General features: G+C 37.7%; 1 protein-coding gene across 1 annotated transcript; it reads right to left on the reverse strand.

Annotated features, from left to right (window-relative positions):
- Positions 1–1,650: 1,650 nt before the first annotated feature.
- Positions 1,651–26,146, reverse strand: il10rb (interleukin 10 receptor, beta). Its single transcript, XM_042494169.2, has 8 exons — positions 26,031–26,146; positions 17,714–17,843; positions 15,709–15,899; positions 13,409–13,569; positions 9,131–9,269; positions 7,543–7,697; positions 7,039–7,211; positions 1,651–5,924 (listed from the first exon to the last, which is right to left on the reverse strand). The coding sequence occupies exons 1-8, from the start codon at positions 26,083–26,085 to the stop codon at positions 5,696–5,698; spliced, it is 1,233 nt and encodes a 410-aa protein (XP_042350103.2). The 5' UTR covers positions 26,086–26,146; the 3' UTR covers positions 1,651–5,695.
- Positions 26,147–27,048: the final 902 nt, after the last annotated feature.

The following is a 27,048-nucleotide window of genomic DNA, read 5'->3' on the forward strand; positions in this document are numbered from 1 at the left end:
ATCTGTGGCTCAGAGGTAGAGCGGGTTGTCCTCTAACTGAAAGGTTTGCGGCTCCTAGTCGATGTGAGGGTCAAAGGACAGAGGGATGTCATATAATGTAAAGCCCTCTGAGGCGAACTGTCATTTGTGATATTGGGCTTTTTTTAAAATAAAATTGATGTGACTTGAATTGACTTCCTCCAGTCAACATGTTGAAGTATCCCTGGGCAGGATACTTAACCCCAAATTGCTCCTGAAGCTGCTTCTTCGAAGTGTGAGTGCGTGTAATTGGTTACTGAATAGCAGGTGGCACCTTCCTCGGCCACCAGTGTGTGAGTGTGTGTGTGAACGTAACTTGGAGTGTAAAAGTGCTTTCAGTGGTCAGAAGACCAGAGATGCACAACACAAGTGCCGTCCAATTACAATTAAATGTATCTGTCTGCTGCTGAGCCAGCCCACTCTCATGGTCAGGTTATCCAATACCAATGCTCTGTTGCACCCCTTACCCCAGCTAACTCAAGTGCAAACCCCTCCGCCACAGTACTTACTTGAAAGAAACTGATGGAGTATAAAGAGAAGGAAAGTCCATGTGAGGGCAGAGGGAGAGAAGTGAGGTCAAACAGAGCCAGACTTTCACTGAGAACACTGCAGTTTGTGTCCTGTGTGAAACCACCATTGCTATAACATTTTACACAATTAACATACAGTGTTCATGCATTGACATAACTCACGTGATGAATTTATATCACGTTACACAATAAAGAGACTTATTTCAACCTAAAACCAGGCCCAGCCACTTTTCATCATGGCCAAACTGTGCTGTGCCTAAAAAAAAACTTTTTCCCACCAACTTTCAGTACAAAAGAGATGTTTGTAAATCAGTGGATACATTTTTTGAGCATCATAAACCCCTGTGAAATCATTTAAGATAGGGGAAAATATTTATGGGGAAAAAAGCTGTGAACAAATTATTTTAAAATATATATATATATAATAAAATATAAAATATAAAAAATATTTTTTTGCTAATTATCAATTCAATTCAATTTTATGTATAAAATCAGTTCACAAATCAGTTTGCCTCAGAGGGCTTTACAGCATACAACGTCCCTCTGTCCTTAGACCATCACATTGACTAAGGACCCCCCCCCCCACAAAAAAAACCCTGTAACAAATCTTTGATTATGTTAGATGTTTCTTGCACTTTTTTCTAATTTCTTGCTAATTTTTGGGTCACTTCTTTTGTTGCCCTCTCACATGTTTTGAAAGAAATCAAGCCAATTTGCTCAGGTTTCAAAGAGTTAAAGCCTAAAATAAGATTAAATTTAAGACATTACAAGACTTTTTAAGGGCCTGCAGATATATGGATTTCTTGCATATGTAAATGACACTGCAGAGCAGAGGAGTTCAAGACCGAAGACTAACACGTGAGACTGGTAGCTGAAACCATCACAAGTCTGAGTAAAAATGCTCACAAGTCCAACATAATGGATAAAATAAAACAAAACTACACTAAAAACATCTTGAGACTAGATTTGAGTACCACAGCGCTGATTTTGAGTAAACTGTCTCTTAGATAAGATATCTGAAGTGTAGGATGTGGAGCTCAGAGTGTGTGGGTGTGTGTTTAAGAGTCCCTGCACAGTATAGCTGCTCATTGTGACACCACGCTTTGGTTGATAGAAGCCATTTATTTTATGTTCATGATTGTCCATTAACATGAGTGCTGGAGATGCAATAGTTGGTGAATGTGAGACCAGAGACGTACACTGACATCACCACTTCTTTGTGTACACTCACTTCACTAATACGCTGCTTAACTATTAACAATATGCTTACATATGATTTCTAGTTACAACAGACAGTGACGGGCAAGATGTTGAAGCAATGCAGATTGTCATTTCTGCAACAAGGATTAAGTCAAAGTGGATCAAGCTTAGATGACAAGGTTGAACTAACAGTTTTTTACAAGCACTGAAAGACCTGGAAGGCTGTGACATGAAATCAAATGCACACTTTTTAGAAACAAACAGAACATTACCAAACATCCTGCCTTTTTTTGAAAAAAATCAAATTCTCCATGCAAATTCTTACAACACTGCCTCAAAATTCCACTCATACATCTTGGAATTGCAGAATCGGGAAAAGGCAAGTGGTTGTCATAAAGCAGATGAAAGCTGGCAATGAAAGTTGAATAAACTCATCAACAGAGGGCAGATCAATCTTCTCCCCTCTACATCTATTCATTAAATGATGTTTGCTCAGCTGCTGTCTGTCTGCTGAATGTGATGTCACAGAGACACCTGTGAGGGAAACATACAGGAATCACTCCCTAAAAACATCAATACCAACAGAACACATGAAAAATATAGCTCGAATGACAAACATGAGCAAAATATATTTAATACAAATAAAATGTAAATGCAAATAAAACTGATATGACACCAAGATTCTATAAGAATCATCAACGGTGGAACAAAAATGTATTCAAATGCTTGTGTTAAAATGAATACAAGCTTCTCTCAGAGAAACACACACAACATAGGCACACAAAACTCTTTCATCATCACATCTGATCTGGGCATACAACCAGATTGGTGATGAGATGAAAAACAGAGAAAAAAAAGGACTGATTTTTTTTTTTTATGCTGTGAAACACAACACTTAACTGCTTACAGTAATTATGCAACAGGGTGGAAAATGTTTCTTTTTATGTGGAGATATTCAACAAGTAGCTGGATGGATAGCTGGATATAAACAGAAACCATGTTTAGTAAGGTTTGGCAATATAAAGATATCATATTGAGATAATGAGACTATATATTGTCTTAGATATTGGATTTTGTTATACTGGGATATGGAATAAATGGTGTGGGATTTTTTTTAAGGCTGCATGACGGTTAAAGTGATGAACCAGTCTCAACTTCTCAGACAGCTCTACATGTTTTAATACTACTCTTAATACCTTTACCCACTTCGTCATTATATCTACATTACTGATGATTATTGATGAAAAAATGGAATTGTGTTAAATTTTAACCAAAGTAAAGTACCAAAGGTCATTCCTGCAATACTGTCACATCAAATAGAGAATTTGGTTGTTGCTGGGTTTTTTTTGTTTTTTTTTTTAAAGGAACATACTATTCTGTCTCCCAGTTCTAGCATTAATAAGGTGCTTTTGAGGAGATTTAAAAATATCAAGATATATATTGTGTATCAAGATATAGCCTAAAAATATTGCAATATCATTTTCAGCCCATATGGCCCTGCTCTGTTTAGGTCGAACTAAGCTGTTTTAAGTGGATTTCTCAAGTTCTTCCGATCAACAGACATTTCAGCAAAATATTATACAGCAGAACAATTAATTATCACAATGTCAGCATGTCTGGCCCTTCACTGGCAATGACCTGCACTGCCAGTGCTGCTGTTAAATTCTACTGTTATTATCTTACAGCTGTTGCTACGATTTTGTCCACCTCATTTATATCAATAAAAAAAACAATTATTATTTTTGTGGTGACTACACCTGGTATTTGTAATGTCAGGATGGATGTTTAAAGCCATGTTTGCAAGAATAACAGGTATTTTTAACAGGTTAGTTGGGACATTTGGCTCATTAAAAAACACAATACAGCTCAACAGCCATACAACCATCTATATCCAAAATGATCGTACAGCTGAGCCAACCAACCAGCATCAACAGAAACGGAACATTTGTACTGTCATGATGAGTTCCTGCTGCTGTTTTCTTTCTGATGTCATGATCTGTGAAATATCTCTGCACTCTTCTGTAGCAGCACAACAGGCAGGAGGAACAATCCATTCAAAGGTGCCTTTTCTTGCAATGACAACAGTTGCATCGACTGCTGATGTCAATCATCACTCTGAAGTCACTATTTGACTTCAGCTGCTTATGTGTACTTAATGCTACCTAATTAGCACCTTTAAGCTCCTGAAGCTAACTCCTTACAGCAAAGATACTTTGACTTGTAAAGCTGTTATTAAAGGACAACTTTACCCACAAAATGACCATTTATATATGCGTGATTCATGCTGTTACCTTAAATTCATGAGACAACTTGAGCTGTTTTGTGTTGTTTTGTGCCTTTAGCACTTTATGAACAGGAAACTTTTCTCTGCTTTCAGGTTCAGTACCATTCATTCATTTCTAAGGGTCCTTAACTGGCAATGCAACGTGTTTGGGAAGTTCCGCGCATCTGACTGGATAAATGAGACCTGGATGACATTGCACCAGTTGTGTGAGAGTTTTTTAATAGATTTTTTATATAGTTTTGCTCTTTTTTTAATGTGGCCCCGAATGACTTCAATTCATGGACAATGTTTGCTGTTTTTGGATTCTTTGTTCAGTGTAGAAGCATAAAAAACAGATATACCGCCACGCTGTTGCATGCTTCCACACACCAGTCAAGCTGCCTTTACAGGTTACAACCAAGTCTGTGAAAACATGGACACTTCACACAAAGAAGATCTCTGCAATCAGTACAGTTTCAAGGTGGGCACCAAAGGCTCTTGATTTATGGCAAAAAAACATGTTTTATGACGTCACCATGACCTTTACCTTCTACCTTTTGACCACCGGATTCTAATCAGGTCATTCTTGAGACCAAATGGACGTTTGTGCAAAATTTGGGAAAACTCCCTCGAGGCTTTCTACAGAGATAGTGTTCACAAATTTAAGACAGATGTCGGGTCCCAGTGTCCCTGACCTTTTGAACACCAAATTCTAATCAGCACATTATTGAGTTCAGGGGAATGTTTCTGTCAAATGCGAAGAAATTCCCTTAAGGTGTTCTTGAGATATTCGTTTCACAAGAATAAAACCAATACTAGGCCACCATGACCTTAACCTTTGACCACCAAAATATATTCAGCCCATCTTTGAGTCCAAGTGAATGTTTGTGCAAAATTTGAAAAAGTTCCCTCAAGGCTTTCTTGAGATATCGCAATCGAAAGAATGAGACAGATGAGGTCACGAGGACCTTGACCTTTGACCACCTAAATCTTATCAGTTTATCACGGAGTTAAAGTGAATGTTTGTATCAAAGTCTAAGAAATTCCCTCAAGGCGTTCTTGAGATATTGCCTTCACATGTTGTCCCTATGACAACATGAAAACATAATGCCTCCACGCTGTCGATTACTGACACCAGAGACATAAAACAAATGAATGAATTCAAGGTAACGTGGTGAGTCAGTGATATACAAAAGGTCATTTTGGGGGTGAAGTATTCCTTTAAGGCAGTCTCTGTCACAGACACACTGATTCTGTCAACGCTCAGATTAGGGCGACCACTCACAGAATGAAGGTTCAGACAGTAGCTTTAGAGAAGGGAACGCACAGCATATTAATATCAGTACAGTCATGGTTCAGCACTTCCTGGTTGGTGCCAAAAAGAAGGTCACATGAGCATCTTTAAAAGCATCTGTAAAGAGGAATGAGTCAACAGTGAAGAACACATCCCTCCTCCTTGGAAGTGACATCACAGCAGATGAGTTCTGTTCCCTGCATGAGGCATTCACTTATCATGTTTTCTAATGGTCCTTTTTCAAATTATTTGTTTGGTCTGGACATGATGCTGTTCTCTGCGTTTCACAGTGACAGCTGGAGTGAAGGCACACTGCACATTCTCCACAAACCTCTGTCTTCCTTAATGTCATCCTTGCTCCTCTCAGCAAATGTCTTAGCGTGCATGTCTTCAGACACACAAGTCAACGATGCCCTCGTCTGCGATCAGAAGATGAGTCTTGAGCCTTGGAGCCATGTCCTGCATCTTCACCTGCTCAGAGTCAAAGGGGCCCTGCCCGGAGTCCTCAGTCTGCACTGAGGACTGACTGCTGCTGGGCTGCCGCAGGCTGGAGCTGCCCCCTGTGGAGTACACTCCTGAGTCTCCACTGCCACTGCTGTCCTGACGACTGTGTCTGCCACTGGACACAAAGAGGACAGGGGACATGTATTCATTCACATGCTGACAAAAATATACATTACACCACACGAATACTCTATAACCGCGTTCACACTGCCTGTTCGAGGCAGTAATATCTCGCCGTTATGTCACCTTGCTGTTCTGTATATCACATCCGGTCGCTGACAAGGGGGACAGAGTGGTCTCGCCTTTGAGCCAGGACAGGAAGTAGTAACAGTGCCGACACCAGCCGGGGTTCATGCAGTTTAAAGCAAGTTAGATTAAAGACTTTTTAAGACTTTATTTAATACCATTCAGAATGAAGTTTAAGACAAATTTTTGAATGACCAAAACTGAAGACAGATAATTTGTTTTGCCTAAATATTCATTGTAACATAAAATATGTGGGGTTTTTTTTGAAAAAGTTAAATTATCTACATTAAATGTTGGAAAAAACCCAAACCCTTTCTGATTAACAAATTCAATACTATTTATGACTTTTTAAAGATCCGCAGGAACCCTGAAAATGGAACGCCGGAAAGTCGTGATTATGGGTGTAACGTTTTGACAACGCGTTTATGTATGTGCCCCGTGGGAATTTAAAAAGCAGTTGTTAGCATAACAGCTAATTAAAAGAAGAGGAACAGCTGCCATAAATGTCTGCAAACTGAGAATATAAAGAGATTCAGGAGCTCCTTACCTTCAGAGCAAAGTACGAGATCAGCTGCCATATAACAGAATCAGCAAATGATTGTCATGACATGTTAATGCCACTGTTAGTGTTTAGAAAGTGCTGCTAATGCATATATTATATTTCATGCTAGAGGCGGATACTCGTGTGTTAAACATCATGCTTGTCATGCCTCTTTTGATCTCGTGATGTAGCAATGCAGTGTATAATCACACACTGGAGCAGAATGATGCCGCCATCGTTTATTTCTGTGTAAACGTGCAGGGGTGGAATAAAGGGGGGGGGGGCTTTGTTGCGGCCTATAGTGCCACCTTTGTGCAAAAGTGCCTTATGTAAACACTGTGAAGTAAAACACAGGCTGAGTAATCAAAAGGGCATTTGAATATTGAAACATGCAAACATGACTGTTACACATGAGCTGATGTGGCTTCAGAGAAGATCCCACCTGCTGTCTGGCTCCAGGCCTGATGGGTGCACTGGCAGGACCTCAGGGGGAGGCTCGTGGATTTCCAGCACAGGTGGCTCGGGACAGATGGTTACCTTATTACACAACGTGCCTGAGTCTGAATCTGAAGTGAGGAGGCGTGGAATGTCAGAGCCAGGAGAGTCATAAAGATACTGGAGGCAGGAGCATATGAGGGGGAACAAGAGGAGAAAGTAAAGATTGACATAAGATGTTCTGGTGACACTGAATATTTAAACTTTAGTGGGATAAGTTCTAACTCTGGCGTGCAAAGCGTTTGGTCAGTCGTAAACTGACCAGTCAGCTGCTATATCTCTGGGGTTAGCTATATGTTATTTTCATCAACAACAACAAAAAAAACATCTTGTGCTTCATTTAACTGTTAAAATTTATGACAATAAAACCAGCGTTCTAAAAAAGGAAAAAAATATACAAATTGCCTTTAAATATTACAAATGTTAACAAACTATAGCTGTGACTGCATACCTCGAAGTGTGAAGGCAGCTGGATGGAGGGGAAAAACGTAGACTTCAGGGTCTTGTAAAACCAAAAGAAGCAACAGAGTAAGAGCAGCATGATGAGGAAGCAGATCACCAGAGAGACCAGGAAGTACCCAAAGACCTGCCACCATGGGACAGCACCTGTTCAAGAGACACACATGCACAGATTAAATCATAGATCATATGAAAGAACAGCTGCATCTGCAATCACCTACATACACTGACAGCACAGGTTTATACAGACATACAGACATGAATGTAGGCTCTGTTAGCTACTAACTACCTTAAATACATAGCATAATGTATTTGTGATTATCAATAATTAAATTAACAGATGAATTGAGTTGCATAGAGTAGGCGGGTTTCCAAACTGAAAGTGTGAATATGAAATACACCTAATGGAAACACATCAATTTGGAAATAACTCCTATTAGATTAGATTAGATTAGATTAGATTAACTTTATTATACACCTTAGTGGAAATTTGTCTTTGGCTTCTCCAATACATTAAATTACAGACAAAAAACAAATCATTAGATACATCACACCATACAACAACAAACAAATTGCACAAATAGACAGGAAAAGCAGCAGCAGGTGAGAATATTATAACCTACAGAGAATGCACTTAAAAGCCTTTGGTTTCCCTGGTGCAGTCATCTTGCATTCAGTATTTGTATGGCATATGGAATAAAAGATTATCACAAAAAAGTGAAACAATGGCACTCTGTGATCTCGTGTTACAGATAAACGGTAAGCTAAAACATGTTTCTGAAAGCATTTTAGGAGAGAAATATGTAACTCAGTGACAGAATCTTGGTTTACATTTGATCAGCACAGCTTAATATTGCCATACTGATACTTCTTTTATTCGGCTCTCTATTTTCACTGTGCAGGAAGCAGGATGCCACCCCCTTCCTGTTAAACTCTGGCTAGTACAGCTTAACAGAACATTAAAATATGTTCCTGAAAACAAAATACTCAGTGCAATAACATAAAGTTGTTCCAAAGGTCATTTACTATCATTTTACAACTCAGGGTTGCACAATAAAATGCAGGCTGCACCTCACGCACACGCACACGCACACGCACACGCACACGCACACGCACACGCACACGCACACGCACACACAGAAGATGTACAGGTTAAGAGAGTGTTAAAGGAGTCAACACTCTGTTCTGTGCCCAGTTGTTACACCTACATGGGCCAGAGTTGGGTCAGATTCTGGTTTTACCGGTCTGGTAAAACTGGTTTGATTTACTAAAACTAGAGCTGGTCACTATGGCTTTAAAATAATATTGATATATTTTGAGGTTATATCTCGGTACACAATATATTTCTCGATATTTTTTTAAAAGTCCTTTAAACTAATGCTAACTAAAAAAGACTCTTTCATCGGCTTTGAATCCAAAATGTTGCCATATTGGATTCAAAGAGCTGTCCTCACTGGCTGCAGGTTTTGTTGTGAGCTGGACTTTTGTCAGACAGCGTGTTTTGATTTGTATGCAGCAACAGGCAGATTCCTGCAGCACTGTTATGTTTGATATTAATACATCAATTCAAAATGTGTTACCTTCGGTCTGTATGCAGTTGGGTGGGGTGAAGCTGCTGCTCTTGTTGTAAAAGTCATAGCGGGACTGGACGCTCACACAGTACCACGTCCAGGCCTTCAGGTTGGACAAAGTCACCATGTTGACCTTGCTGGTCAGCATCTGGAAGCCAGCGCATTACAGTAACACCCATTATTTAAAAGTCTTTCAGCACATGTCATTCATCCACATCATTATATATTCAATTTAATATTTCATTAAGATTAACTAACTTATCACTTATTCACCATTATTTTAAACTTTTGTTAAGCTGGTATGCAGCTCACTGCACTGTATCACCCACTTCTATGCAACTTTGACACTGTGAAATTTAAACAATATACTGAAAAGCCTATAATAAGTGTTCTGGTCTAGCTGAGGCTTCTCAACACAAACTGATCCAGGTCTACTCACGTGTCACTTTAGAGCTTCGCTGCCTTAGTGTAAACACAAAGGTCTGGATGGTTTGATCTTTCAGCACTGACGGTAGTTTACTGTGATGAATGCTCTGTGCTTTAAAGCACATTAACAATAGATCAGAACGCATTTTAGAGCAACTGACAATCAGCCACCTGTGCAGACAAGGCTGGTTTCACGTAGAGTATGTCAACACAACTTTGTTTTTGTCCTTGATCCTAATTCAGATATCTGTGTGCCTGGAAAGCCTGTTTCTGTAATGACTGCCAGCAAAGACCTTTTTAGGCAAATACAAGTGATCAAAAGAGGCTGCTCAAAGGTAAGCAGTCAAACATTATGATGTGTCAGCACACAGTGACACACCTTCTGTTTTGTAGTCCCTTACTGTCACTGGCCTAAATTTGCAGTATTTCTACATCAACAATGTCTTGACAAAGATCTGGAATTAATGTTTCTAAAGACAAAAACATCAGTTCATTCTCACAGTACAGGCAAGGTCACATCAACTGAGAATCTCAGTAACTATTTCTATGTTCAAGGTTTACAACACACTTTACTTTCATTTCCTGTTTTGTATTTTCACCATTTCCTCAGGCTCAGCAGCCATGGAGCTGCTGGGGATTTGGCATCTTTCTCACTGCCTAAAAACACCAGTACAGAAATGTGATGACATGAGTCACAAGTGCTTGATCCCAGGCTTCTAGCTAATAAACCAATTCATTTAAGAAAACAGGCAGCTAGCAGAGCCATATGGGTTGAAGGTGTGTGTGTGTGTGTGTGTAGTTCTTCCATATCCTCCTGATTAGTAATTTTACACCTATCACTATTGTAATATGACATGCTATTATTACTGTTATTGCTGTGAATCTCTCCCCATCTCTTCCTTTCTCTTTCTTTTTTGTCATTATTGTAATTTAATTATAATTTACAACATCTATTGCACATCTGTCCATTCTGGAGGAGGGATCCCTCCTCAGCTGCTCTTCCTGAGTTTTCTTCCACTTTTTTTCCCCAATACAGGGTTTTTTTGGGGGAGTTTTTCCTTAGGCGATGTGAGGGTCTAAGGACAGAAGGATGTCGTATGCTGTAAAGCCCACTGAGGCAAACTTAAATGGGCTTTACAAATAAAACTGACTTCACTTCACTTCAACAATGCATGAGAGAGGGGTGTAGACGGAGTCCTCCACTTCTCTGCTGCTTCACTTACTGAGATTTTCCAGAAACTTATGAACCATGCCCTCTTTTTTATGATGCAGTGTAATACTCTGGCAATTATCCCACACCCACATATTCTGTTTCAGTCAGAAAAAACTCATATTACAGAGCCTTAAAGATGCTGAAACTCTGTAAAGACTAAAGAGCTCCTCTATGAAGAAGGAATTTGGAGCTGGCACATCACAGCAGATGATGTTTCCTAATGCAAGTCGAAATAGAATTTACAGTAATAGCTTAATCCTTTGAAAGCCAAAGAAAATACTTTTCCTGTGCTGCATTCAGGGCACCGTTCGAAAATATTTGAAGGGTAAATTGGCTTGATTTGTTTAAAAACAATAAATAACAACAAATAACAATATAACAATATTGTAATAATAATAAAACATGGTAAATATGTCAATGAGCAACTTGGTAAGAAATGTTCCAAAAATTACAAGAAATTAATACATTTGGAAATTAAAAAAAGAAACTATGTCTAGAGAACTATATTTAGAAATATCATAATTATTTATTTTAAATTATTTCTACAGAAGTATTAAAAAAATTTTAAGCTGTATCTTTTACCTCATTTCCTTTCTATGTTTTTATTTCTACTTTCCCATTTTGTTGTAAGTTTCTGATCATTTTCTTGCACTTTTTACTAATTCCCTCTAATTTATGGGTCATATCTTCCTGAGTTGCTCATTGCTTTCTTCAGATGTTTTTGAAAGAAATCAAGCCAATTTGCTCAAGTTTCAAAGTGTTAAAATATATTGAGGTTTAGGAAAAACATCCACAACATTGGTCAACTTGAGTCTGTGAAAAAGTGATGGAAATCCAGCATGGAAAGTTCATAAATAGTGATAAAGTAATATTTAGTAATATGTATTTATTACAACTTTGCTATTCAGCATTACCTTTCCCATCCTTTGTTCCCTTTGTTATGCCGCTATAATTTTTTTTTAAAGTCGTATCCTTTTTAAAAAACTATTATATCATACTGCCCAGTAGAATACTGAACACAATCTAGGATTCAAGAAATGAATAAAAGCTGCATTGCAAGCAAATGCATATGTGATTACATTTATTTTCTTGCCTGTAATAATAACTTACTCTTACTCTTATGTGCATTCTGTGGCCTTCATCTAAATCATTTGCATACCATCAGCTCTGGATCAGCTCTGGGTAATTTTAGAATGTACTGGAGTAACCTGCACCTTCCTTGTCAAACCACTTTTAAGGTGTACCTGCTTACTGTTTATATGAAAGCAGCTGGCAGGAAATCAAGGCACCTGACAAGAACTCATGTAGGATTTCTCATGTGGCATTCAGCCGGCTCATCGCACACACAGGAAATACCTCTACTAACCATATAGGGCACAAGTCAAATCCAATAAAGCAACACTGCACTGAAGACAGAGAACAGACACAGACAGAAGGTGCTCTGCTAACAGCGCCGACTGTGAGTGTGCGACTGGATAATGTGGCTGCTGCAGTCTCAGGGGCTTCACCATGTGTCTTCAGGGTCTCAAGAGAAAATGGGAAGTGCGAACTGTTGGCTATTTTCTCCTGTTACATCATGTTTGTATCTGTCTTACAGTTCTTAACCCTTTAACCCCAACCGAAGCAAACTCATTTTTATAGGTATCAGAGGTTAAAATGCTAGTGAGAGGTGTCTAAATGCAGCACAAGAAAACTGATGACAGCCCAGGTGTTAAAGGGTTAAACAAAGAATCTGTATGAAAAGCATCACATGACAAAGGGTTTCTAACACAAACGGCAACAGGGGAATTGATGTTAAAGAGGGATGATGAGGATGGTTGACAATAACCAGGTGTTTACAGGGGTACGGCGCTGCACTCAGGCAGCATGACGTTTTTTGTGGTTTTTGAACAACACATATGCTATGTCCTTTTTTGGACGACGTACTATACTTTGTCATTTTTTGTGATTTATGGAAAACAAACTATATTATGTCGTTTTTTTGTGATTTTTGGACATCAAACTATATTATGACTATTTTTTAATTTTTGGACGACATACTTTACTATGTTGTTTTATGTGATTTTTGGACAACATACTATACCATGACTATTTTTGATATTTTCGGGAGACATAATACACTATGTCATTTTTTGTGATGTTTGGACAACATACTATACTATGACTATTTTTTTTTAGATTTGTGGATGACACACTACTGTATACTGTGTCATTTTTTATGATTTATAGAAAACAAACCATACTATGTTTTTTGTGATTTTTGGATGACATACTATACTATGATTTTTTTCCCCCAGCTTTTTTTTCTGTAAATAATATGGGATAATTGTAGATATTTGATTTTGGGTAAGTGGGTGTATGCATATATGTTTAATTAATTAAAGTATGGGTTTAAATTAACGAGGAAGCTGGTTAAAATTCACTGACTTTTGGAGAAGGGGTGCAATTCAATAAGTTTGTACTTTGTACCATTTCTTTTACTTTATGTTTTTCATTGTCTGTTAATATCACTTTTTGTACTGTTCTTTTTTGTCCAGACATTCTGATTCATTTTTTTCATGATGTGTAAAAGTCATCTCAAAGCAGTACAGCACACACAGGCCTTATGTTGCAGAGATGAGAGATGAGTTCAGGGATGCGTTTGCTACCTGTGTGTCTTCGGAGCGTTCCCAGTAGATGATGTGGTAGTAGAGCTCTTCAAGATGGTCCTTCATGGAGCTGTTGGTGCTGGTCAGAGGGTCGGAGATGTTAATGTCGAGTACACTTCCATCAAGAGAAAGATCCACTTTGCTTGGAGGACCCACAGCAGCTAGCAGGAGCAGCAGAGGGACATGGAGAGATTAGCATCTGATCATGATTTTTTATGGTCATAGCTTTAGTGGCGTTCATATTAAAAAAAAACAAAGCAGATGACACACATTTGTCAGATCCGGTTTCTCAAATAGAATACGTTTTTGCTTTTCTTGTTTAAATGACTATTAAATAAATATATTTCCATTGGTGAAGCATTTCACCATTTGTTCAATCATTTTTGTCACACTTCATAGTCACTGGCTCAGTTTTTTCAAAGCTAACAGAGATGTGACCTATGGAGAGTTTATTAATGTAGCACCACACCCCCAACAATCTGTTTACCCAAGCCCTGCTGCGAGTCTGAGCTTGAACCATTACCTCTTATCTGATCTCAGTTTGTCAGTCAGGATGTTTACATGATGTTAGAAGAAGTGGAATTATTATGTAAGTCCGACTAAAACTGGACTTTTAAAATACATTCAAACATGTTAGTCCAACTAAAATTGCACATCAAATTGGTCTGGCAAGTCAAATTTCTTGAAGATGAACTAACACACCTAGATAATGTGGTTGGGGTTTGAATTACCCTTTTATGTACAAAGATCAACTGAACCTGAACTGGCTTCAGCATTCTGCGTGTGCTCCATAGTCCCTGCGCCGGGCTTTGACCCAAAAGTTGAACAACATAAATTCAAAAAAGGAAAGCCGAGAAAAACAAGAAGAAGGAAAAGGGCAGGAAAGAAAACCAGACCAAGGTACCAAGTAAAGCATAGATTACATATGAAATGTAGAGCGCAGAAAAGTTATCTATGTTGGCACACTTCGACATGCGACTTGTTTGGTATGAGACACAATAGGTCGACCAGAAGAAGGTCCAATAGCAACTAGCTGAAAGGAGGCAAATCTCCACCTGCTGTGGTGAAGTCAGACATAAATAAATAAATAAACGGATTCTCCCACACTGCTTGTATAATAAGATAAGGACAGTAGTCCAACTAAATTACCTAATCAAGGTTTAACTGTAGCTCCACTTAACTGTGCATGTGAAATGTGTGCATGTTACAAACTGATTACCTTCATTAAGCATTAATATTGAGAAGCGAGAACAAATCAATCCATGCTTGTCTGAGGAGCTGTGAGCAGTGTGGGTGTAACCTGCTGTTCCAGCTGCAGAGTGGATGTGTGCCTGGGTGTTTGTGTAACCTTGAAGTTGTATTCAGACATGCTGGAAATGTTTTCTTAAACTTATCACATGATCTTGACTCAACTCTACACTGTGGTTTTGATAGTTCAGAGCTTCATCTTTTTCTTTTTTTTTTTTTAAAGGCAAATGTTACAATATTGCTCTTAGCTACGTCAGCATCACTGTGTGGTTGTGCTCTTTGTTCAGTTGCTCTTCTCTCCACTGCCTACCAAAGTATGTTTGTCTTGATGTTGATGGTTTGTGGTTCACCACCTGAGATCACATGCTGTCCTGTGCTCATGCAGAAGATGTCTTTCCTGTAAACTTTAAGTATCCGCTTCAACAATATAAGGGTATTGAGTTTCCCTGTTATATACATTTTCTTATACAATAAAATATTTGAGAAATATTTACTTGGATATCTAAATACTTTACGCATATTGATTATTCTTCTGTCAGGAGTAGCCTAAATAAAATAAAAAAATATTTTAATATCATCATGTATGTACTGAAGGCTTTGATTACTGTGTTTAACAGCAGTCTTGAAATATTTCATTTTAAAAAAGAAGCAGGGTTGAAGTTTTTGGCAGATCAATTTTGAAGTTATGGTTTTTGAATTTGCACAATAAAAACCTGTTAATATTCTGCAGCTGCTGAAAACATTCTGATTCGTCATTATTGTATGATGTTGTGGGGCTGAGTAAACCATGTAGTAACCAAAGCCTTAAATGTTTTTTTAATGTATTTTATGTAGTCCTGATAGTAGGGTTAGCCTCTATATAAGCTCTAAATAAGCCTCTATAAACCTATATCAAGGCCCTGTAATGCAAAAATGAAAAAAAAAAACATGATACAATTTTTTTGGTCACACCTCCCAGCACTATGTAGAAGAGAAACTGGGATACCCCCCCCCCAGGTATCCCAGTTTCCTGCCCTCCCTACGCTGGTCTTCACTTCATCCCTCTCTCTCACCGTCTTTATCGGGGCAGAACTCCTTCAGCGCCCAGTTGGAGAGACTCCCGTTAACACTGGCTCGTACACGCAGCATGTAGATGCCCAGGTAGTATAGGTTTAGCTTGGTGAGGTCACATGACCTTTCTGATGTCTCCTCACACGCTGTGTACCAGGTGGGTCTCTTTTTCTTAGACTTCAGCTTGTATTTCCTGAGAGGGCAAGAAAAAAAACAGATATGAATCAATGTAATTGAAATTATTGATTGTCTTAAACTAGACACACTTAATTTTCTTTTTTTTTTAAGAAGTAATACAGGTTAGTTTAAGATATCTGGACCTGTTTGAATGAGTCTGGGGTGCTACTTCCTTACTTTGTAAAGAAAAAGTATTAAGTATTTGTGAGAATTTGTTCATTATGTGTACAAATTTTGAAATTGCACGCCAATCAATCATTTCCACATCATTTATCATCCTCATCCAACATCCATCATCCACACTACAGTTTGTACCGACTTCACTCAACTTCCTGGCATGCCAGAGTGCTGGCTGTAATCCAAAGGCTATTTCTTTTTGGCAGTAAAGACTCTGAATTGTTTCCTGTTGTTGGTCTGGATAACATTCTGACTCGTAACAAACTGCATCACATTTCTCATGAGACAGCTGAGTACCCCGATGCATTCACACAAACCACCGAGGCTCAAGAGATGTTTAATTTCTCACCAGACAGAGACAGACTGAAGTGAACAAACAAACATCAAGACTTTGTGTTTAGAGTCAAACTGTTAAAGAAATGCAGAGATCCTGAGCATTTCTTGTGTAGTAAATGTAAAAGTTGGACAAAGATAGTTTATTGTGTCGGGAGCAACTCAGCGTACACAGATGGGTATGGCAGATTTACATATTTTTTGTTCCGAGCTGAAAGTATTTTACATTATCCTTCTTTGCAGAGAAATAAGCATATTTAATATATGTGAAATTTCTATTCAATTTTCTTTTTTAATTTGTGATTTTTAAAACCACAGATTTTTTTCCCCAATACTTGCAATGATAATGCCTGTGTGCTGCAGATATATTACAATTTACAGGATGACTGCATTTTTTTTCTTTTCCCTACTTTTGTTCTTTTTTCCTCTTTTAAGTTTTTCTTAAAAGAAAAAGCAAATACATAATACTTCCATATACTCATATGCTTACTTACTAAAACATATGAATATGTACACTTGCGTATATCTGTCCATCCCAAGCTCTGTAAGTGTTAACTGTAAAGTTAACTATATACACTGGAACTGGTGGAGCGGCCAACACTGCCGGTCCTCGAGACATATCGCTAATGTTGCAAAAACTTCTCCAGAGTGTAAATAAACTCCTTCAAACCCTCCTGGGCCCACTTTAACATTACACACACTCATATCGCTCTGCACACAAAATGCACTTTTCAAAATCAAGCTTTGAAAAATATTATACATTAATATGATTTGAGTTAATTTTTTAACCAGCATCAGTTTTTTATTTAAATAACATCATCAGATGGTAAATAGTCCAGAATGACACCCAGATATAATACAATGCATGTTTTTACGCTTTTATGGTTGTGGGATCAAAACATTGCAGTTTGAATTGGTTTCAGTGGTGCATTTTTTGCACTTCACAGTATGAATGCAACAATTTAGTTTCCATGGGGTATTTAGACTTACTGTAGGAGCTGAGCTGGAAATTCCAAGATTAAACAATAAAACACGATCTTGACAAATTCATGCCATGTGCATGAACACAGCCAAAATTATCCAAAAATTAATAATGAAAAGCATGTAAAAAATGCAGCAAACAGTCCTTCATGGCTAAAGTGTCCCCAGTATTAGTCCTGGAACAGGAGAATGTGTTGAACTAGAGCTTTACAGGTTAACCAGTTCACATCACATTCAGACTTCTACTTATCAGACCAAATTTGCTGCTCAGCCTCAGTGTTGCTGCTCTCTCCATACCATGTGTGTGCGAGAAATGATGGATGTGTGTGTAAGACTTACGCCACATATTGTGTGGTGAAGCTGATGGCGTGATTGTCTGCAGAACTCCGGTCCCAGTCCCAGCTCAGAGTGTAATTGGTGTTCAAGGTGATCATGGTGAGGTTCTCTGGTGGGGTCAGCTCCGAACCCTCTGAAACAAACAGGAAGCAAGCCCACATGACAATGCTGTCAACCCTATTATAATCATATTTAATAATGAAACACAATAAATATTTCATTTATGAATTACATTAATATAGGAGACAATCAACAATTACTTTCCTTATTGATTACGCTTCCGTTTATTATTTGACCCAAATATGCTCACACCAAATACTTAAATGCTTTGTAAATGAATTGTTTAGCTCTGGATTATCATAACTATGTGAACCTAAAAGTTTCTATTTTTTTAGTCATTACTTAGTGTTTGAGTCTTATTACATTAAATGACTGTCATCAAAATATTTTTATTTTAAAAATGAAAGTATACACTTCATGTCATCAAGAAAGCATTCATTCTTCTGACTAACAACCACCATTAAAAACCAAATATGTCAGCCAGTGACAGCTGTGTTTCATACATCGGTTGACTGAGGAAAGATTTAGGTAAGGTAAGGTAAACATTTATTTGTATTTTTCTTTTTGTCAAAAAAAACCCCATAAAAAGAAACTTGACTCTGTCTGTGGCACTCAACTCCAAGCCTATTGGTTCTTCTTGAAGGCGTACATCTTTAAAAACAATTCAGAAATATGATTTCATTTATAAAAAGGGCACAGGGCAAAAACTTTAGCACACCTGTAGGTAGAACTGTGCATTAAATTGAACTGTAATTGAGAAAAAACAATCATTTTTCCACATGCCGTTTTGCACGCGTGCCCTCATTTTGTCTTGTGCCCTGAATGCCTCTTGCATGAACAGTTTCACCTCTCCTTCCCCCACCCTGAGCTCAACACCTGCAGCCGATACTAACAGCCAGGCGAGTTGTATCAGCGTGAGGAAAGATGACAAAAGAAATTGAGGAATTAAAAGAACCTCAATGGGACACGTATTCAGTGAAATTAATATAATAATTTAAATTTGATAAGAGTTTTACAACATGTCTTGTAAGAGCCTGTCCCTAAATGCAAAAGTTACTTAAACAGAGGGAAACGGTGCATATGTCTGGGTTCGTTATCGTGCTGCTTCAGTGAGTATTTCTGGCAGCATGACAATATATTTATTAATAAAATGTGTGTTCATGATAATGAACCACCATGTTACACAACAGTGTGGTTCACTGATGTGTTAATATTTTTTTGTTGGTTAAAAATAAAGCGTTATGGAGGAAAAAGATATCAGGCTTTTGATAGACACACAATAAGTAGTAACAGATACATTCATTGGTGGGCCAGGCTGAACTTAAGAACACTGTAAACCTCACCGGGTGTAACCCTTTATTTTTAAAATTGTTTTGTAGGTCGTTTCAGAAGTGGCACCAAATTCAAACACAGCTTAAGCATGAAGCTTTGATAAAAAAGCTGCAGATCACACAACATTGGAAGTGTAACTGTAACTTATTCCTTTGTAGCCTGAGAAAAACAACAGGTGTTTCTAAAATGAGCTTGGAAATATAAGGGTAACAGTAATAAAACTTTATGAACCATTTATTACATGTCTATATACTGCTTATAAATGCTTAAGAGGTAGACTCATGATCGAGCAAACTGGCTCAATTTCTTTCAAAAACATGGGAAGAGGGCAAAGAGCAACAGAAGAGGTTATGACCCAAAAAATACAAAGATTTGTAAGAAATTACTAAAAAAAATTAAAAAATAAATTATCTGAAAATAAAGAAAAAAAACAACAAGGAAATGACGGGGGGAAAGTGCATAAAAAGTTATAATAATGGTGCACTATAATTTTAAATATGTCATTGCAAACAAATTCCTTATTTAAAAAAAAACCAATTCAAAATCTACCTATTTCTTGCAATTTGTAGAGCATTTCTTACCTAGTTAGTCATTGCCTTTCCCCCCTTATTTTAGGGGGAAAAAAATTGGAATTAAATCACGCCACTTTGCTTACAGTTCAAAGTAATATTAGGTGGTATACAGACTCATCTGGTATATGCATATTGACAAAACAATTCCAGTACAGGCTACGCTTAAGAAGAGAAAAGTAGTCAAATAGTCAAAATAGTTTTTTGCAGATGAGGCAACTCAAAATGTCATAAAATACTCTTGATCTTTAGTGGCCATTGTTTTTATGTTAAATAGTTTGCTAACTTGACTGATTAAATAAATTATTGTAGTCATAGCTCACTCAATACCATGTCTCTACCATTTTAATTAAGAATTTGAATACGTAAATGTCAGTTGTCAGGGCATAAAACCAATGAATTGATGATCCTTACAATTACCACAGTCAAACAATGGAAATTCAAAGCTGACAAAAATGTTCAAATCAAAAATCAATTCATATCTTGATCTTAAAATCAAAAGTCTATTCATATCATGGAATAAGAGAATCGTGTGAACTCTTGAAAGTAGAATAAGTCATTATAAATCTATATAAAAGGGTAAAAAAAAACCATTAATTAAAATAAATAAATAACTAAATAAAAAGAATACTGTGATATACCATGAAAATGCCAGAATCATTAAAAATACCATGTTAAAAATTATAGGTCATACCGCTCAGCACCCCTTCAAAGGTATAAATACTAAAAAGCGTCTGAGAGCAGCACAAGAAAAGCGATGTCACTCCAGGTTTCAAAGGGTTAACTGTGTATTTAGAAGACTGGAGTGAATTAAACATATTTTACACAATTTCACAGCAATAAAGTTTAACTGTGTTTTGTATTTACATATTCGTGTAACATTGGATGCAACGTTTTCTGTTTGTTAATCTTTTGTTTTTTTTAGAGAATTTGTAAACAATAATTTAAAAAAACAGAAATGTTGCCAACCGTAATATCAATCCTATAATGCTCACAATCTAGTGAGTGCACTCAATACGCAAAGGAAACACACAAAGGAAAAAAAAAATTGTCATCAAGCACATTAAAAATAATAATGTCAATAAGGAAACTGAAAGGAGAACACAACAGAGGGAAGTGTGCTAATTTGGGTTTAGACTTGAGCAAGAACAGTGCTGGAAAGTGGAGCTATGAGGCCCGCAATACTTTGACCTCAGAAAAGAGGAACAAATCAAAAACAGAGAATCACCATGAATAACTGCAGACACCTGTACAGAGTCAGAATTGTGTTAAACCATCTGTACTGAAGGAACACTGTAAAGAAATCCAATATCACCTGTATGTTCACAAAAAGATACAAAAACCTGAGTAGGTTGTATTCAACTTTATTATAAGACAGTAGCTACTTTGTTTAACTTAATTGTAACTGCAATTTATTCAGTAATTTTGTATTCCAGTAGTTAACATTAGTTTAAAGGACATTTAAAAATATTGAGTTCTAAAGTGTCATTTTTAAATCAGTCTTTGAAAAAAATCTACAATCGTCTACCCATTTTACAACATTCTCAAAAACTCCTTTAGCCTCACAGACACAGATTCCATAGCAATGAGTGTCTTGACTTCAAGTTATCAAGGTGTGGCACACCTTACATGAGCTGACATCTTAAATGACTCACACAGTCAATGTGAAATTAAACCATGACTCTTCGCAAGAGAAATCCGGTGATTTGGAGATACACATCTGAGGTTCTATTTCATGACATTTATTCAATAATCCACCAGAGACCTTTTTACAGGAAAGAACAGAGTTCAAGCAATAAACATCATTTAATCACACATTAACTTTATAATCATATTAGCATGACTGGAGGGCCACCCTAATTGTAAGAACCCCCATTCCAACACCAGTTTTTGTAAATATAAAAATCAAAAACAAAAAAAAAAAGTTTCCCTGAGATTAAACCAAGGAGAAGAGAGTCCTTATTCTTGAGGGTTTTTCCTTCTTAAAAAGGAATCATAGAGGGTTCAGACACAAAATACAGAGTGAAAATCAAGGACTTTCAAGAACTTTTCCAAGCACTTTTGTTTTTTCATTTTAAGGGGAATTCACTCAAAACAAAACAAAAAAAAAATCATTTTCAAGTACAGGTTTTTATCTATAATGCACCACTTCCTCATGCTTCAAAAAGTCTTAAACCAGAGAAGTTTCAGAGCGAGAGCGTCAATGCAACCAGGGACACTTACTAAAATTTAACTCCCATTTGGTGAGCGGCCTGCGCACGGTTCAAGAGGAGAGGGGGCGACCCCACTGCACATGCCTGATTTTAAACACAATTATCCTGTTACTTAGAAGTACACATGCAGATGATAAACATTCTCTTTTGAACAGTACTATCTGAAATAGTACAAGGAAATGATGCAGGCTGGAACTTAGTTTAGTTTTGGGCAGAACTATTTTAATAATTATTATTATTTAGCTCCACAAAAGAACACGTCATGCCAGAAAGCCGGCTCAGTACGTCACACGTCCCATTAAGTTTGGTCATATCAACATAGGCTACTGGTTTTGACCGGGTTATGAGAGTGGAATGAAGTAAAAATAAACTACAATGTCGGGCGGAACATCATCAAGCTTAAGGACAAAAGGAGAGGGAGAGTGCGCCCAGGATTGTGACGTGTCATAATTAAAAAAAAAATTCAAAGCTGGGGCGACCTGTATGTCACCTGGTTGAGCGTGTGCTTAATGAAGGCTTCTGTAGGAGTTCTGAGCAGCAGCCTGGGTTTTACTGCAACCAGTGTCATCCTCCCTCTGTCTTTCTTCTATCCTGTCACTCTCCAGATGCATCATAATAAAGACAAAAGTAAAAAGGAAAGCTTAACGATTTCTGATCCTGAGCAATGTACTGCAATGACTACTTGACAAATGAGTCAGTCCACGGTCTGTTTCTGCAGTAAAGACGTCGGACACTGACTAATTTTTTTAAACACTACAGCAAGTTGATCTATTATTTTCTCAGTCTAAAGTCTCATCAAAATATCTTTTCATTTTATAGTAATAGTTGGCCACAACTTACATAAGTGCACTCTGGTGCTTCAAAAAATAGCACTACACACAAATGCATCATGAGTAAGCTATTTTGGTATATTGGTTGTTAAAATGAAAGTAAATAAAAAATAGATGCTGTTAAGCATGTCTTATTATCACTAAAAGATGACATTTTAAATGACTGGAAATAATAATTATAACAGTTTTTTGTAGGCCCCAGTCCATCAAAACAACAGACAATGAGAAAGTCTTGCTAAACCTTTGTCACTTACTAGGTAAGCAACATTAAGACTACATACAACCCATAATGCAACACTCTCTGCAAGTGAGTGAGTGGTTGTTTATTCCTAAAATACAAGAGGAGCCCCACTTTTTTTAACGTTAACTTCCAGAAAAAGACATCATCTTTATTCAGGCAAGTACAGTATATTAATGACTCTAATCTAATTTCTGTAAATATACTTTTTGCATTTTAATACATACAACAATAAATTCTGTTAAACACACAGAGACAAACTACAACCATGAAGTTTGTAAAACAGTTTTGGGAACCATAAAAGCAGTATTATAATCATCCCTTGCCTTTTCAACTGTTAATTTTTTTTCAGATGTTTCCGAAAATTAATTTAAAAAAGTAAGAATGGCTGACTTTAGCCAACTCTCACCGCTGTTCAAAACATACAAAGATACATCTCACTGCAACCTAACCTCTACTCCAAGGACAAGAAAAGCTTGACTGAAGACTGAAACTCCAGACATTAAAAAGGAGAAGAAAGCCCTCTGTTAGTCACACCTCTATCACAGGACACTGGACAGGGGAAATGGAGAAGGCTTCAGCACTTGCCTTACATTTTTCACATTTTCTCTCTCTACAATAGACTGAGCACCCTTGCAAAATTAAAAAAATAAATATGTAGTTATTGGGAACAAACTTGATGAAACAAACATCGCACTCATTTCCATGGATGGAAAAAAAGGCCCAAAGACTTATTTCCTTATCATTACTGCAACAGCGTTACAGCTGGAAGGCCAAACTCTGCCTCTGCCACACCTACTAGGAAGCGTCAGTCATTTGTTTGTCGGTAGAATGAAGAAAAAACTCGCAGACTACATGAAGACACTAGCTGACCACAGTGGCTGGTGGAGGCAAAACTTCGTAAGCAACCAGGGTTTCTTGGAAGTACAGAAGAGGATCGTTAGCTGAAGTCTGGTTAGCTAGATGTTTTTTTTCTTTTACCAAAACCTAGAAATTAAGATTGGTGCAGCAGATTGTGTCTTTCTACTGCACCAGATTACATGGTATGCATTTTTCACCGTGCTAACCCCTTGCTGTCATCCAATTTGTATACCTTAACCTGTATTCATTCATACAGATCAAGACAAGTGCTTGCGTTAGCCCCCGTACCAGCATTGACAAATTACTGGAGTCAAATTAACAAAGTCATCAAATTCTGTTTCCATAGTCAATGTCAAATTCACCCATTCACACACACATTCACACACTGGTGGCCAGGGCTACTGTATATGGTGCTGCCTGCTATTCAGTAACCATTTATACGCACTCACACTCCGATAACGCAGCATCGGGAGCAATTTGGTGTTCAGTATCTTGCCTAAGGATCCTTCAACATGTTGCCTGGAGGTGCCAGAGATCATACCACTGACCTTCTGATTAGAGGACGACCTGCTTTACCTCTGAGCCACAGCCAACACCTTACACCCCAGAACTTTACGGCTTCAGGTGGGGAGAGACCATGTACTTCATGGATGAGGGTGACTGGAGGTTTGGGAAAGATGGGATCCTGCCCCACCGCAACAGTTTCAGCACGTCAGGTGGGAGAGAGACACCGAGTGCCACAGAGCTTCAGTGTGAGAGAGAGCCTGGTGTGCCTGGTTGTCAGCGGTTGTAACATTTTAGTTTGTAAAATTATCAGTACACCAATCCGTGTCAGCATGCTAAATTAGTCTGCTTTATTTCATTGTACATCTGAAATGATAAGCGTTTCTGGTCCAGTGCTGATCACACCAACACAGAAATGTCTCAGTTCAGTCACTAAACTCGCTGATAATCCCTGGGTAAAATGATCATTCCTAAAACTCTCAAACTCTTTATGGAAAAAGTGGAACAATGAGCCAATTATTCGGAGCGAATAGCTAAATTTGTTTCAACTGACATAATTCTGGCTCGCGTGCAGCCATACTACATTTCTATCCAAAGATAATAAAGGATTTTTATTTCTAAATGCATGTACAGAGACATGTTGGGAAACATGTCTCTGTAACACCCAAAATATAGGATTTCAGACTTAGATGTAGAAGTTTCTGTGATGAGGCACCAGGGATTTAAAGTTGGGAGGCAATGACCCCTTCCCTACTTTCTGCCCCCCTACTTGCTTTTTCCTTTGCTAAGACCACAACTATCTTTAAACTCTGCTTTCACTGTGATCCCAACAACACAGAGTTTGTGACTGCATCTTGCATGTTTGCACCACTATTGCGTTGACAAAAATCTTTCCACAGACAAAAGGACAGACACAGATTACAACAGGTGAAATACTCAAAATGGCCTCTGTATTAGTTCTGGCTACAACCGTAGCCACCCGGATCACATGTTGCCATGATGATACACACATACACTCACAAAGTGAAAACAAGCCCAGCAGCTGGTAAAAATGTTCAGAAAAGATCTCTTATCAATAATAAACTCATTTCATCCGGTATTGCTAATTGCTCTCTTCCTATATTTTTAATATTGTTTCCCTTACATTATCCGAATGATTTATTTTCAGCCTTTGTGTCTATTTTCAAGAATACTACACATGAATTGACAGGGAGCACAAACTGAGAATCTCGAGCAAGGATACTTTCTGTTTCTCTGAGCATATCAGACGACAAAGCACTCCAGCCTTTCACCTCTGTTTACATGCCAAGCTTGTTGTAAGCAGCTAATTACTGTGTTTGGCTCGTGTCTAAATGTTAGCTAACCTGAACACTAACTATGAACATGTAGCTGTATTAACGTGTAGCAATTACACGTTTATTACTGTTCGATTAACTGACAGTAATAAACGCGTCGACAGATAACAACAGGCTAACAGGCCACTTACCCCAGACACGGGGCTTTCCTTCAGTTATTCAAACCCACAGCACAATGAAAGAGGAGCTAACGGTAGGTAAAGTTTGGCCTGTAGCTCGGCTTTGTACATCTTGAAAGAATATTTCACATTTAGCGTTAGCCACCGCGACCACAGTCACTGAACAAATGAGCTAACCATAGCAATTAATATCACAAAACGAGCGACGTTAGCATGCCAGCCAGCAACAAAAAACTCACCAGCGCTGGTTTGGAGGCACAAAAGAAGAAGGCAGGCGTAAAAAGCAGTAGACATGGTGATTTTTTCTCGAGGTGACGCTACTGACAGTACTGACAGTACTGACAGCTTTCTAGTTGCCCCTTTCATCTCCGCTCTCGACGCACGGCCCCAGTCTCCACCGCCACACGCGTCATCTGATACGGGCTGAGTTCCGGTTGCACTGTCAAAATAAAAGCCGATCCCTCATATTAAGCGACTTAAGACTTGATTTTAAAGATTTGTATTCACCTTTTACTATAATACACCCATAGCATTAATTCGTTGAAACCTGGAGCGACATCAATGTTCTTCTGTTGCTTTCAGACACCTTTTACAAGTATTTGAATTTTTTAAAACCTGTGCAAATCGGTGCCAATGCCTTCAAAAACATGGGAAAAAAGGCAATGAGCAACTTGCTAAGAAATGTTTCATGAACTTCAATAAATTTCGTTTAAATATGACAGCGCATCAATTTTTAAATCGACACATCTGCTGTTTTATTTAATCCATATACTATGATTTTTTTCATGGTTTTTCTTTGTCAATATACTATACTATGACTTTTTAGGCCATTTTGGACAACATGCTGTCAGGTTATTTCACTGTATTCACTGTTGTTTTACCATGTATTTTAATTATATGGTAACAAATTGATAAATGTTGGTGTACTTACATATTACATGCAATATAACAGTACAGGATTAGTAATTTTGATTTTTCTTCTCTCTGTTTTATCATCACCATCAACTTTTTGGTAGAGGCTGATATTCTTAAAACTATGGGGTTTATTTTAAAATAAATAAATAAATCTATTGTTTATTATTGTATCCTAAATTTAAAAAAAAGTGCATAGAAAGAAATCATTGTTTGGCATATTGTTTAATGGTAGAAAAAAAAACCAGACATAGCAACACACAGGCACATGTTCGCATATTTACTCTATTTCAGTTTAACTGATAGCATGAATGTAAACATTAAAGCTGAGCCCTGTTTCAGAAA

The sequence above is a fragment of the Plectropomus leopardus genome, chromosome 10, assembly GCF_026936395.1.
Source record: "Plectropomus leopardus strain MGB_pleo_1.0 chromosome 10, ASM2693639v1, whole genome shotgun sequence".
Classification (NCBI taxonomy): Eukaryota; Metazoa; Chordata; class Actinopteri; order Perciformes; family Serranidae; genus Plectropomus; species Plectropomus leopardus.

Coding starts and splice junctions, on each gene's coding strand:
- il10rb (XM_042494169.2), bottom strand. CDS start 26,085: ATGTCTACTGCTTTTTACGCCTGCCTTCTTCTTTTGTGCCTCCAAACC. Junction 7,212..7,542: donor AGCTGCCTTCACACTTCGAG/GTATGCAGTCAC, acceptor TCCTGCCTCCAG/TATCTTTATGACTCTCCTGG. Junction 5,925..7,038: donor GGCCTGGAGCCAGACAGCAG/GTGGGATCTTCT, acceptor CTTTGTGTCCAG/TGGCAGACACAGTCGTCAGG.